The sequence below is a fragment of the Arvicanthis niloticus genome, chromosome 22 (assembly GCF_011762505.2).
Source record: "Arvicanthis niloticus isolate mArvNil1 chromosome 22, mArvNil1.pat.X, whole genome shotgun sequence".
Classification (NCBI taxonomy): domain Eukaryota; kingdom Metazoa; phylum Chordata; class Mammalia; order Rodentia; family Muridae; genus Arvicanthis; species Arvicanthis niloticus.
This window is the reverse complement of record NC_133429.1, coordinates 7,167,428-7,180,906: the sequence shown is the minus strand read 5'-3', so window position 1 is coordinate 7,180,906 and position 13,479 is coordinate 7,167,428. Positions and strand designations below refer to the sequence as shown.

The window sequence follows — 13,479 nt, the reverse complement described above, 5'->3', positions numbered from 1 at the left end:
TTGCACCTATTCCTAGTACAGCTGGCTGCCACTAGTCATTGTTTCTGCCTCTCCTGACAGACTGAAGTCTCTGAGAACAGAATATATCTCCCATTGGATTCAAACCTCCCATTCGTCTCTAAGTTGTGGGATAAATGAATTAAATTTATCTTCACAACAAAAAAGAAGCTAAAGGAAGCTTCCAAACTCGAGGCCAGGCCACTTTCTCCAAAGTGCACACAAAGAGTCTCCGGCTCTCCACAGCCACACACCTGCACAAGCGCCCGCCGTCAGAGGAGATATAAACACACCGGTCTGTAAGGTTTGTGGAGATAGAAACAAATTCATTGATATATCCTGCTCTTCGCATCAGCCGGAATGTGCTGACAAGCTTTTTATGGTCTCGAATGACACCCAGGATATTACCTAACAAAGAGAAGAGACAGGTGAGTCAGACACAAAGAATAATCTACCTTAAATTATCCATCCAATAATAACACTGCGAAGCAGTGAGTAGTTATTTAAAAACAGTTATTAACATCAGAACTCATCCACTGGCTCTAGGAAGCAGCACAAAAGTATGCTCAAAGATAAGGGCCTTGAAGCCTGTGGCCATCACACGGGATACTGACTGAGGAATTCCCCAAGTGCTCCCTTGACTGTCCTCAGCTGTCAGCATGGTGATGGGGACACCTGCCTGTTCCGGTGTGAAGCCTGGCATCATGTAGAGAGGAAGTGCTGAGAACTCTGCCTTGGACCAGCCCTGAACCTCCCAGGATTCAGGGAGGCACCGGATGGCATGCAGACTAAGAGCCAGCTCCCATCAACCCCTTGGGACCAACACTGACAAGGCAAACAGCCGACTGCCTTGCTGAGGTCCTGACCCGTCCTCCAGAGCCTGTATACTAATACTCTCTGAATGGGGGGAAAGGGATGGCCGGAGATGAGCACATCGGACAGGATACAGCTACCAAGTTAAAAGGAGAAAGGTGGGCACACTGCTGCCAGCCACTGGGGGAGAGCAGAGTAAACACAAAGGGAGAACCGGACATGAAGCAAAGCAGTAGAACATCTCCTCTGCCATAGCTGCTGGGCTGAGTGACTGAAAGGCTGGAGAGTTATCTGATCACTTCTGCAGAACTGTGTGCATATTTAGCCACTAGAAACTACACAGAGCTTATCTTACTATGGATATTTTAGCAGCTGCAAATAGATGGAAAGCAGGAGATGGACCTCAGCAGTGTTCTGTGTTCTCAGAGTCTTGGTGTGGTAGTGTGAATACTTGGCCCATAGGAAGTGGCACTGTTTGGAGGTGTGGCCATGTTGGAAGAAGTATGTCACTGTGAAGTGGAGCTTTGAGGTCTTAATTTTCTGTATGCGCAAGTCTGGCCAGTGTGATAGAGTCTCTTCCTGGCTGCCTTCAGATCAAGACGTAGAACTACAGCGCCATGTCTGCCTGCACACTGCCAAGCTTCCTGCAATGATAACGGACTGAACCTCAGAAACTGTAAGCCATACCAACGTTAATGCTTTCCTTTCTAAGGGTTGCCCTGCTCATGTTGTCCCTTCACAGCAATGAAACACACGGAAACCAATAAACCTAAGGCACTTGGGTATCATAGCTGAAGATCAACTTTCTGTTATCACCTTTCCTCTGTTAAATTAAGGTCTGCTGGACATAGCTTCCTGGTTAGAGATGGGACCTGTCTATGCTCCCTCTCAGCCCTGGGACCCCATCTGGCTTGGACCTGTGGAAGCTATCTGCAATTGACAACAACCCATAAAAAAAATTATTTTCTCCAGTGGAGTCTCTATTCTAACCAGTGGAGTGGGTATTCTAACCACTTTAAAGGGGGGCCATACCCAACAGTAGATGGCCAAGATAAAAAGAATATAATAGTATTCTTGGAGATTTTGTTTAGTCTCATAGTGCTTTATTTGAGCTTTTTTTTTTTTTTTTTTTTTTTTAAATACTAGTTTTTTTGCTTGTACATTATGGTTTCCAATCTTGTGTTTTTAAATGGGTTTTGATGGTGTGTGTGTGTGTGTGTGTGTGTGTGTGTGTGTGTGTATTCATGCACACCTATGTGCTATTTCTTCTGTTTCTTTTCTTTTATTCTAGTTTGGGTTTTGTTTCATTTTGTTTTGCCTATTAGTTTTCTAAATAGATGGAAAAAGAAGTCAGAATTGGAAGGGCAAGGAGGTGGGGAGGACCTGGGAGGAAACAATAACCAGAAAGGGAAGGGAAGCCATAACCAGAATACCTTGCATAAAAAGTGTTTATTTTTTAACAAAAACAAATAAAAAATAAATCAAGGTCTAGCTAGGGCCAGAATTAAAGTATATTTATGCTTTAAATAAAAAAAAATAATGTATTCTTTCTCTACTTCCAAAAGTTAGCTTTGGACTGTGGTTCTCAACCTTCCTAATGCTATAACCCTTTAATACAATTCTTCATGTTGTGGTGATGCCCCAACTATAAAACTATTTTCACTGCTACTTCATAACTGTAATTTTGCTATTCTTTTAAATTGTAATGTGAATATCTGATATGCAGGATGTCTGATATGCAACCCCTGTGAAAGTGTCATTCAAAACACCCCCAGCCCTACCAAGGGGTTGTGGCCCACAGGCTGAGAAACACTGGCTTAGAATGAACACGTCTCTATAGCATACCTACCATTCAGGAAGACAAGAAACACATTTGGGTAAGATAGCTCTTCTCCACATAATAAATTCACATCTTCTACTCCCAAGTTCCCAGCTAACTTAATAATGGGTCCGTCTTCCATATCAGTTGTTATATGTGTCATGAGGGCCAAGTTCTTAACCAAACCACAGGCCTAACAAAAAACAGACAGTCACTTCAAAGAATCGACAGTAGTCTATGAAGTATAGCTCACATCTGAAAATGCTCACCACTTTCTTCTTCACAATATAAGAGTACAGCCTTGAAAAGGACACTTGAAATTCAAACACACACACACACACACACACACACACACACACACACACACACAAACACACACACCTCAAACAAACTACCTCACCTTTAAAATGTGTATACTCCCTAACCTGAGGAATTTATCCTCAAATAACAAAGGACAATGTCCTGGCTAATTTATTGTCAACACAAGCTAAAGTTATCTGAGAACCACAATTGAAAAATATGCCTCCATAACACCAGGCCGCAGGTAGGTCTGCATACATTTCTTAATTAGTAATTGATATGGGAGGGCCCAGTCCATCGTGGGTGGTGCCATCCTTGGGCTGCTAACCCTGGAATGCACAAGAATGCAGGCTGAGCAAACCAGGAGGAACAAGGTAGTAAGCAACATTCCTCCATGGCTTCTGCTTCAATTCCTACTTTCAGGTTCCTATCCTGGCTTCCCTCAGTGATGGAGTGTGACCTGGAAGTATAAGCTAAATAAGTCCTTTCCTCCCCAAGCTGCTGATAGTCAAGTCATTTAACACAGTAACAGAAACCCTAAGGAAGATAGAAACGGGTACCAGGTCATAGGCACTGCTATCACAGACCTGACCGTGCACTTTTTGGAAGATTGTGGTAGCATCTGAACTTTGGAATGGAAAAGCTATTGAGTGCTCAGTGGGCTGTTCTGTGGAGGCTTGGACGGTAAGAATGCGGACATCAGTGGAGACAATGGAGGCCTGGCTTATGAGGTCTCAGAGAGAAGTTTGAGAGCTCCTTAAAGACTCTATCAAGGGTGCTTGCTATTTTGAACTAAAAACCAGTAAAGTGAAACCTCTGTTTTGCTGAGAGCATTGATACGGAAATCAAAGCCTGTTGCTTTCCAAATAGTGCTGTAGCCATGACAAGCTGCATCAGTATTTCCACACAAATAAGTGGTTAATCACAACGGAAGAAATGAACCTCAGACTCCTACTCCAACAGGTATGACCTCTGACCCCACAGGGACGCTCATGTACCTTACCTCTCCTTCAGGTGTGTCGGAGGGACAGAGCATTCCCCACTGAGACGGCTGCAGAGAACGAGGGCCACTCACTTTTCTTGTCTTTTCAAACTGGGAAGAGATTCTTGTCATCATGCCAAGGGCAGATATATATGACAATCGAGAGAGCACCTGGGTCACACCCTGCCGGTCCATCTTAAATCTCTTCAGAGACCAATTTCCCTGTAGAGAGAGGAATACATGAGGCTACTTACCTTTCTATAAACTGGGAAGTTTGTCACAGCAAATGCCTGCTAATGCATATACAGCCATGATCTAACTGTAGAAACCAAAACGATACAACTGAAGTTGAAACTCAGCCAGATGGTTGGCTGGGGCACACAATGAGGCCACACCGTGGCTAGCAACAGGCCGGGGCACACAATGAGGCCACACCGTGGCTAGCAACAGGCTTCAAATGCTCATCCCAGGAGAGTCATCTTTTGGGGACTCAGGGTCCACTGGCCACGTCAGTTCAACCAGACATTAAGGTTTCCACATTCTTCAGGCAAAAGCAGTCTAAAACTCAAAAGGGAACCCCACATTGGATTGCTATTTAGATGCCTTCCAAAGATATGTTAAGACAAATATAAACACAGAAAAATGGCTCTCATAGCATTATAGAGATAATACAGCTCTCATAGAGATAATCATCTGTACTTTCTTAACCCTGGTCCAAGGAATATCAAATTACATGTTTTAAACTAGCTTGGCTTTTTTGTTTATTGTTTTTTCCAACGTTGGGGATCAAACCCAGGGCTTGCAAATGCTATGAAAGCACTCTACCCTGAGCTACATCTTCAGCCTTAAAACTGTACTTTATTCACATTAAGAAATACTATGTTGTCAAATCAAGAAATTCTGTGGTCATATCAATATTAAGATAGATTTATGTCATTAATGTAAAGATGAAGTAACAATGAACTCTATGACTCTGAATGCTAACGAAATATTAATAAAATGAACTTCATGAGAAAAACCTTGAATGGTAATTTTATCTCCTATATACTGAATATATCAGATTACATTAACTATACTTTTCTCGTTATATTATTTGAACATTTTAAATAATATTCCCCCAAAATATGAACACATAGCAATGTGAAGTAACTGCAGAAAATAGTATATATTGAAAAAGCAAAGTAAAAAACCTTGACCCAATTATCTCCATGATTTCATGTTGGGAGCCGACTTTAGTAGAAAGTGGCTAGATCAACTTTGCAGCCATATGGAACCATATACCCTGATGAAAGACTTGGTTGTCAAAAGCCTATAACAGCTGAAGCACACTCTGATAAATCTTGTTTATCCCACATAGCTTGTTTTGCTGTTTAGTGACCTCAGCTGTATGGTGCACGTGGTAAAGTGTTTTCACCTGTGTTCTCCTGCTTGTGTATATAAATACCTCAGAATTCCCTTCAAAGAGAGACTTTGGAGATCACACCCTGTCTTGTCTCCATTCTTCGAGTCTCTTGCCCCAAGAGCCCCACTCTCTCTCTTGACCAGAGCACTTAGCTCAACCAAAGCGTTGAGGCAGAAGCGTTGAGGCAGAGCATGGGCCACAACAATTTCATAAAGGAAATCTGTGTATGCTGGGGTGCTTCCTCTCAAAGAACCAGATGAAAGTTGTGAATATTTTCTTGGAAAAACATACAGAGGACAAATAACACAAATTTTTCAATTCAATTTCAGGAGAGCACTGATGGATCCTGGCTTTAGACTCCTCGAAACAGGAAAACTGGTGTGGTTTTGTGAGATCCAATAGTGTTTCATATTACAATATGACATCAGGGCATGTCCTTCATGAGTCAAAGTTTTACTTTGTTAAACTCAGAATCTATTTATTTGAAACTTTTAGTTTTTGACAGTGTGGAAAAGTGGTAAATTCTAGGCATAAAGCTCTACACCTTAAAAGCCAAGAGCAAGCAAACAGGCGTCTCAAGGATGGAAGTCTGGTTGCTGCATGCTCAGCTGGCTACTCTTATCCTTGGGATGAGACCTATGCCCAGAGAGCAAGAGTAAATCAGGTAAATACTCAGCACAGAGCTAACATACATACAGGAAGTAGGTGGGGAATAAAGCTGAAAGAATTTGTTCTCCTGTTCTGCAGAAGCAAACCATAAGGCAGAGAAGGAACAAACTAGAGGTCGAGACAGAGCCTGAAACTGCTCCAGATTGAAGCTAACTTAGTGACAGTGTTCTTTTGGGGGTACACTCCTGGGTCCCCTCAGATCAGGACACACCCACCACAGGCCTAATGCTTTCAAATATGTAGGTGGTCAAGAAGACAAAACAGTGTCATGCTGAGAGAACAGTGCCATGTTCTTGAGGCCTAAAGTAGGGAGTAACAGAAAGCAATTCGGGCAGGAGCATGCTCAACACTGCAGGCTCTTCTACCTTGAGAACCTGGACCACAGAAGGCTAATATGTCAAAGGCACAGAGAGGGGTGCACCTATACTGTAGCTGCCTACACAGACCCACTAAATCTCTGAAGCTGAGCACTGAGATGAGTCCATACTATTGTTTCACAGTTATGGGAGTCAACATTCGGGGCCACACTGTTCTCTGTAGGGAAAAGATCCCACCCATAAAACTGTATGTCTGGTACATCAAATGGGAGGCACACTTGATCAGATAGTTGCTATGAGTTTTAAAAGCGAACAGATACCTTCATTTTCAGACAGTAGCAGTCTTGAATGAGACTACTGGCTTAGGGGTTCCTACTGAGAGCCCTTAAACTTTACACTAATTTCAGAGAATGTGTGGTTTTTTTCATGTGCCTTTGATGTAAATGCATCCTTTATGGTCTCTACCTCTGTCACATGGGTTCCCAGAGTCTTTTCCATTCCTAGTGCACTTAATGAAGTCCCAAACTGCAAAGCAGGCTGGAGACTCACCGTGGAAATGGCATTGACCATGCCATTGGTAATCTGGTCCTGGCGCATGTGTTTCACGACGTCAAACTGGGCCGCTCTTTGTTTAGGAATCACTTGGTCTGCAATCTTCTTCATTTCTGAATTAAATTTTTTAAACAAATCTTCAAAAAGAAGAGCTAAGAGCTGGAAGAAAAGCACACAATGATTATACTTAGCTCTTAATAGAGGACCTGGTTTTATTTTTAAGACAAATTTTAAAACCGAAAACAATATATTTTTGTAAAAATTCAACGTAATGCATATGTAGAAAGTGTTGATAAATAAATATATGTTAAACACTGCAGGAATGCTGAATAAAAGCAGAGGTGTTGTTCACTGACAAATGGCCAACTTCTAATTTACAAAGACAGGTACTGAGATGACAGATCTGAGGATACTGAAGACAGGATGCTAGCTGAGCCGCTCTGCACTACTGGTATGAAGTAAGCTGCCACAGCTCCTTAGAAAACTGCCACTGCTCTGCTCCCCAGCACTGTCCTCCAGAGCAGCAGCAGACACTGGCAGATGCAGTCAGACGCTGTCAGGGTGAAGTTTCTGGTTCAGCAGATCACAGGAAAGCACAGTAATCTGCATTTCTAACAAGTCACCAGAAGCGAGGCCAGCCTGGTCTATAGAGCGAGTTCCAGGATAGCCAGGGCCACACAGAGAAACCCTGTCTCAAAAACCAAAACGAGGTGTGTGGGGTGTGAATCGGTTTCCTACTGAAATCTCCATTTAGTTGTATAAGGACAGTACCACTGGTATCAGCTATAAATTCCAACCGATACAAGTAATCTTTAGATAAGCTCAGATATCCTTATACTAGTACATTAGCATCCAATGAAAATGAACAAAAAACTAGTACAACATCATGGCAAGACCTGAAAAACAAAACCCTCAAGGAAAGAAATCATATACAAAGTCTCATCTGTATTTCCTCTTAAATGAGGCTCCAACTCCAGTAACCTCCATGTCTGAAGGCACAGGCAGGTGGTACAACAAGAACAGAGAGACCACAGAAGACACAGACCAAGCCCTACAGGTGACTTTAAGGGCAACTGGGGATTATCATGTGAGTTTAGAATTCTTTAGTCTTTAACACTCACAAGTTTTATTTTCTTGCCCCATGGTCTGCTCAGGAAACAGTAAGAGAAACCATGAGAAAGACATCTTTGTTGGAACAAAGGCAACTGAATTTTGTCTAGTTCCCTGTATTTTCTTGCATATGGAGTAAATGTGTAAGCAGCCGGGGAAGGGTCAGGAAACCTTCTGCCTAGTATGTCCAGGAGGTAAGAGCAACCTGCAGTCAAAGAAGGGCAGAGGTGCAGAAGAGACCCTTCCTTGCCATCCACAAGCCTTGCACCTATAAACAAGGAAGAGCAGGCTGCCACTGGAGGAAGACCAGCAATGTTCTGGTCACTAATGTCAGGGAAAAGGTATGATGCCAGAGGGATGAGGTAGATCCCAAACCCAGCTTCCTTGGGGAGGAGCAGGAAACCTGCTCAGGCCAAAGATCACTGCACAGCAGGGGCCTAGCCCATTGGGAAGGGTCAGGAAACAGATAGCTTTCCTTTACAAAGCTGAGAACAAGGAAGAATGGCTAGCTTCATATCCCTATTCAGCTCAGCAGTGGAGGAGGCGTGCAGTTCAATGGGGCAACAAGGGTTATCAATAATGGGAAGGAAGCTGCCATAAAGCTGTCTTTACTTGAGGATAACACATGGACAGAGAAGATTACAGGGACCCTAAAAGAAACTACATTATGAAGAAGATGTGGATTTAGCAAGCTTGCAAGATCCAAGTCCAATAAACAGAAAGCAATTGTATTTAAAGTACTGTCAAGAGAAATGATTGAAACTCTCAATAGGAGAGATGTCCAGTCACCAAGGAAATGATTATTTAGAAGTCAGTTCTCTCTACATTGTCCTACAGATTCAAATGCATTCTTGGTCAAAAGCTGCCAGTCACTTATTTGATTACTCATATGTTAAGAAAAATGAAGAAGCCAATGTCAAATTTAAGTAAAAAACAAAAACTAATACACATTTCACTGACTCTGCAACAAACTGGAGAACTAAATTATTCTGCAAACTCAGTTTTAAAACGCATTTTAGAGGCCATGTGTGTTGGCATACATGTTTAATATTAGCACTGGGGAGGAAGAGGAAGGTGGATCTTTGTTCTGTGCCAGATTGGACTACATAATGAGAATTTTTTAAAAAAATAATTTTTGCTAGCATTTTTTCTTACCTTTCACACATAAATTATGTCTCAATGAAACCAAAGATAGTTTTTAAAATTCTAGATAATGAACAATGTATTAGAATAAAAATACTAGATACCATGACTTTCCACATCATAAAGAAAATAGTGAAAAATGGAACTAATTCTCATCAACTGAGAGCCATCAGGAGAAAAACTGGTCCATTTTAAAAGAGAAGAACTGGGACTCCAGCACCTGAACCCAGCCAAAAGGGAAACCCTAGCAGACACATTCTTCCTGACACACAGCAGCATCACCCATCAAGCAGCCCGGCCAGCAAACGAAATGTTCAAGACCATCTCTCTAGTCTCTACAAACTCCCAGCTAGGCATGTTCATACATGACACACGAATGTTCAAGAGCATCTCTCTAGTCTCTACAAACTCCCAGCTAGGCATGTTCATACATGACACACGAATGTTCAAGAGCATCTCTCTAGTCTCTACAAATTCCCAGCTAGGCATGTTCATACATGACACACGAATGTTCAAGAGCACCTCTCTATTCTCTACAAACTCCCAGCTAGGCATGTTCATACATGACACACGAATGTTCAAGAGCATCTCTCTAGTCTCTACAAACTCTCAGCTAGGCATGTTCATACATGACACACGAATGTTCAAGAGCATCTCTCTAGTCTCTACAAACTCCCAGCTAGGCATGTTCATACATGGGAAAACACATCATCAGGAGGCTGGGTGTTGTGGCATATTTCTGCAATCCCAGTACCTGGAAGGGAAGAGGCAGAAGCCTAGCCACGGATATACAGTGAGTTCAAGGCCAGTCTGAGCCACGATGAGATCCTGACGAACCCGACAAACCACCCCAAATCTCCAAACAGGAGTCAGTAAGTAGGTAGCTCAGTGGCTTAGTGTCTGGATTCTCTCCCTCCCCACTACAACGAACACATAATAGTATTTAAGGGCTAATTCTAGGTCTCAATTCTCACAAAGCTTTTCTGGAAGAGACTAGCACTGAGTCAGCAAACTGAATGAGGAAGGTTGACCTTCAAGCTTATTTGGTGTGGGCAGGTATTCTCTACCATGGAGAACCCAAACAAAACAGAAAGGATCCTCTAGTGCAGTTCCTGTGCTACATACAGGGCTCTGATCCCTTAGCCTTGGCTCTTAGATTCGGAACAGTGGAGATGAAGTATATGATAAAAATTTATTTTACAAAGCTCAAAAATAAATAAAAGCTATATTGCAATAAAAGGTTTTAAACTTTGCAATCAGGGTTAGAGGCATGGACCAACAGTTAAGAGCAGTGTGCTACCCTTCCAGGGGACCTGAGTCCCAGAACCCAGAGCCAGCAGCTCACACTGCCCTTAACTCCAGCTTCAGGGGATCAAACATTTCTAGCCTCCATGTGCATCTAAGCTTATGTGCACATGCTCACATACATATGCATACTTAAAGATAATAGAAACAAACCTTTAAAACAAAAATACACTGTCAGAAATCAAGCTAATAATAAACAGAAATATCTCTAGCAACAGAGAGAGGAGAGAGGGACACTAGGTAAATGGAGTGGTACTGGTGACAGGCTAAGCTAAGAAGCAGCTTTCAGTAATCATTTTATCTGTGCCCTTCATAACAGTCTATGTGATATAGCTTTAATTTTTGCTAAAAATTACATAAAAATAGGTCCTATTAAATAACAAATTTCACATACTTTGGTCCTGAAAAACCAAGAAAATGGCTAGAACAAGAGGTGTTGAAACCATGTAAGATGGTTGTTTCAGAACTATAGGGTATGTAGCACGCAATGGACAGACTTGCCTGCAGCCAGATCACAGCTGAAAAAGGCATTGTCATCTTTGAAGGCGCTGGCAGGCAAAACTGGCTACACTTCTTGTTTAAGACTTTTCACCTAGGAGTAAGCCACACTGTGCGATGGCGTTAGACGACCATCTGAACTGCAGACTCCCCTCCCGCCCACCAGGGCCCTCTCACTTCTCCTCTTGTTTTACTGGATGAAGAACCAGAGAAAATGCAGTCCCAGGTGATAGATACAAACAGCTGGAGTGAAAGCAGCTCCTAGCAGAGAGCCACAAGAAGCAAATCCAAATTACAGAAATAAACTCTGCCCTAAGCTCTGGGTAGCCCCGAGCTATAAAAACTGTGTGTGGTACAGGGCATGTACCCCTAGCACCTAAATACGGGCAAGGCTTGTGACCATCTTGATACAGTGTGCCTCATGGGTCTGGGCCTGAAGTCACAGAGTTTCGGTCTTGCCCATGGGGACATGGACTCTCAAGAGTGTGGAGCCACCAGAATGTCACAGCCCTAAGAGATCACAGCCCCACTGGGCCTTGCCCTTCAGCCTACCCTCTGGGCACCTACTAGACAACCAATGGGTGTCCTCCACCAGCAGCAGATACACAGGCATAAAGCCCGGTTCCAGTTCCACCTGAATGCCTGCTGCACAAAACTGTCAGGTTTAAGAAAACGAAACTGTTGCTTAGAGCAAGCAACAGAGAAGCAAAATATCGGAATCCAAAGTGCACAGAGAGAAAAGACTAAGTAGCTACTATATACTAGAAATAGGAGCTGGCATAGCTCTTCAATAACAAACATGGGAGATATTACAAACACCATCTTTAGTCCCAATTATACTCACATTTTCCACTAAGTTTTCCTTTTATTAACAGAAGAAAAAAAGTTCAATATATCTGTTTGTGACTTAAGTAAATCAGAAAAACATTTCAATGGCTCATTTAAAGAGGAATTCTGAGATTCACTGAAAGCATTGAAGCTGAAGTTTCACTGAATCCCACCCTGAGAGACTCCTGAGTGTTTATAATAGGCAAGCAGACTGTGGCTCTGAATAAAGAATTATTCAAAACAACTGAGCCTTCCTTAACTGCAAGACAACTTTCCTAAGCTGGACCATTTTTAACTGCCGTCCCCCTTAAGTTGGATGCATCCGTCTACTTTTCTACCAAAGCCAAGCCTGCAGATCAGGAAGCTGGGGTCCTGGACCTGCATTTACAAAAGTGTTCTAAAAGAAAACTTCCTCCCTGAGCTTAATCCTTTCTTCTAGTCAGGCCCAGCAGCTTCAGTCATGGGAAGAAAAAATGGGAGTGGGAGCAGGTGCAGGGGTGAGGGGCTACAGAAGTGGTTCCAGCCACTTCCTGTGGGCAGTGCGACGGAACCTGCATAAGCATCTTGAACAGAATCAAGTACCCTTAAGCAGACCACAGAAGCCCAGCGCTCCTTTTAATTAGCCCCTTACACTTAGCTGCTTTTGTCTCAAATTATGAAAAAGTGTTTTGGGATCCCAGCTGAATCTTTTGTGGCCTCCTGATTCAAACACAAGAAAATGTCCCCAGTGCTAAATACTAATGAATAGGAAGCCATAGTCAACAAAACTGTTATAGGAATACATTTCTCCTCTCCTGAAGCTTCAAATCTAGAGAAATAATGCTGTCCAGTCACTAGAGCAAGGAGGGGCCACAAGGCTAAGCTGTACAATGAACCACAATATCTGGGTCGGAAGTAAAGTGAGAGTGGGAAGCCGTGCTAACATTCACCACTTCTTACTGCTGCTGGGAGGCCTTTCCTCCTGCTGAAGACAGAAGCACCACTAAGAAAATCATATTTAAGGGAAAACTGCTGACAGCTCATCAATTGATTTTCAATGAAAATGCTAAAAAAAAATTAATAAAGAAGTTAAGCCGTTGAAATACAGTTTCACCAATTAGCTTAATGTCAGAGAATTCTAATTAGGCGCCTTGAGATTGCTATTTAGTGTTTAAGCCTTCAGAGTGCCAAATTCTCCCTTTCACACAAACTGGTTGCAAAATTAAAGACATTAGGCAGCCTTAATTACATTATCAGAACAGCTGGGATTAGGCAATCTCTGAAGTCAGGACGGCACTCTTTTGTCCCTGGATGGAAATCCCTGGCTTTCCAGGGTGCTGGATTTTGGTGCTATTCCATATCTCTCCCATACAAAGCAAGCTGCATTAGAAACAAAAAATTTGTAGACAAAGAACAGGGTAACGCGCAGCAAATAATGAACACATTACCGAAAAAGAAAAGGTAGGTGCAAAGATTAAGCCTGAAATCAGTAGGTTTTGCTAACACCTACTGGCAGCTGGCCTGGCAACCCTCTGGTGACAGTCAGACTGAGGGAAAGCTCACTGGACCGGTGGAGACAACTCTGTTATCTAAAGCTGAAGCCCATTGCCCGGCCTCATCCCACGGGTGGGCACAGCAGCTATTGTTTTTACATATTCTTCCAACACAATACCTTCTCCATGCTTACACTGTTCACTAAGCTATGTTTTCTTGCTGTGGGAGTCCTCTTTCTAATTCTAATTTCTTAAGCAACAGGGCATCCTCT

General features: G+C 42.7%; 1 protein-coding gene across 1 annotated transcript in view; it reads right to left on the bottom strand.

Annotated features, from left to right (window-relative positions):
• The window catches only part of Polr3b (RNA polymerase III subunit B), a 97,101-nt gene that overhangs the window by 49,834 nt on the left and 33,788 nt on the right, over positions 1–13,479 (bottom strand). The window contains exons 13-16 of the mRNA XM_076919779.1: positions 6,849–7,010; positions 3,933–4,133; positions 2,660–2,822; positions 252–405 (exon numbers count right to left, since the gene is read on the bottom strand). Of these exons, the coding sequence (XP_076775894.1) occupies positions 252–405; positions 2,660–2,822; positions 3,933–4,133; positions 6,849–7,010 (680 nt within the window). The remainder of the gene's footprint in view (positions 1–251; positions 406–2,659; positions 2,823–3,932; positions 4,134–6,848; positions 7,011–13,479) is intronic.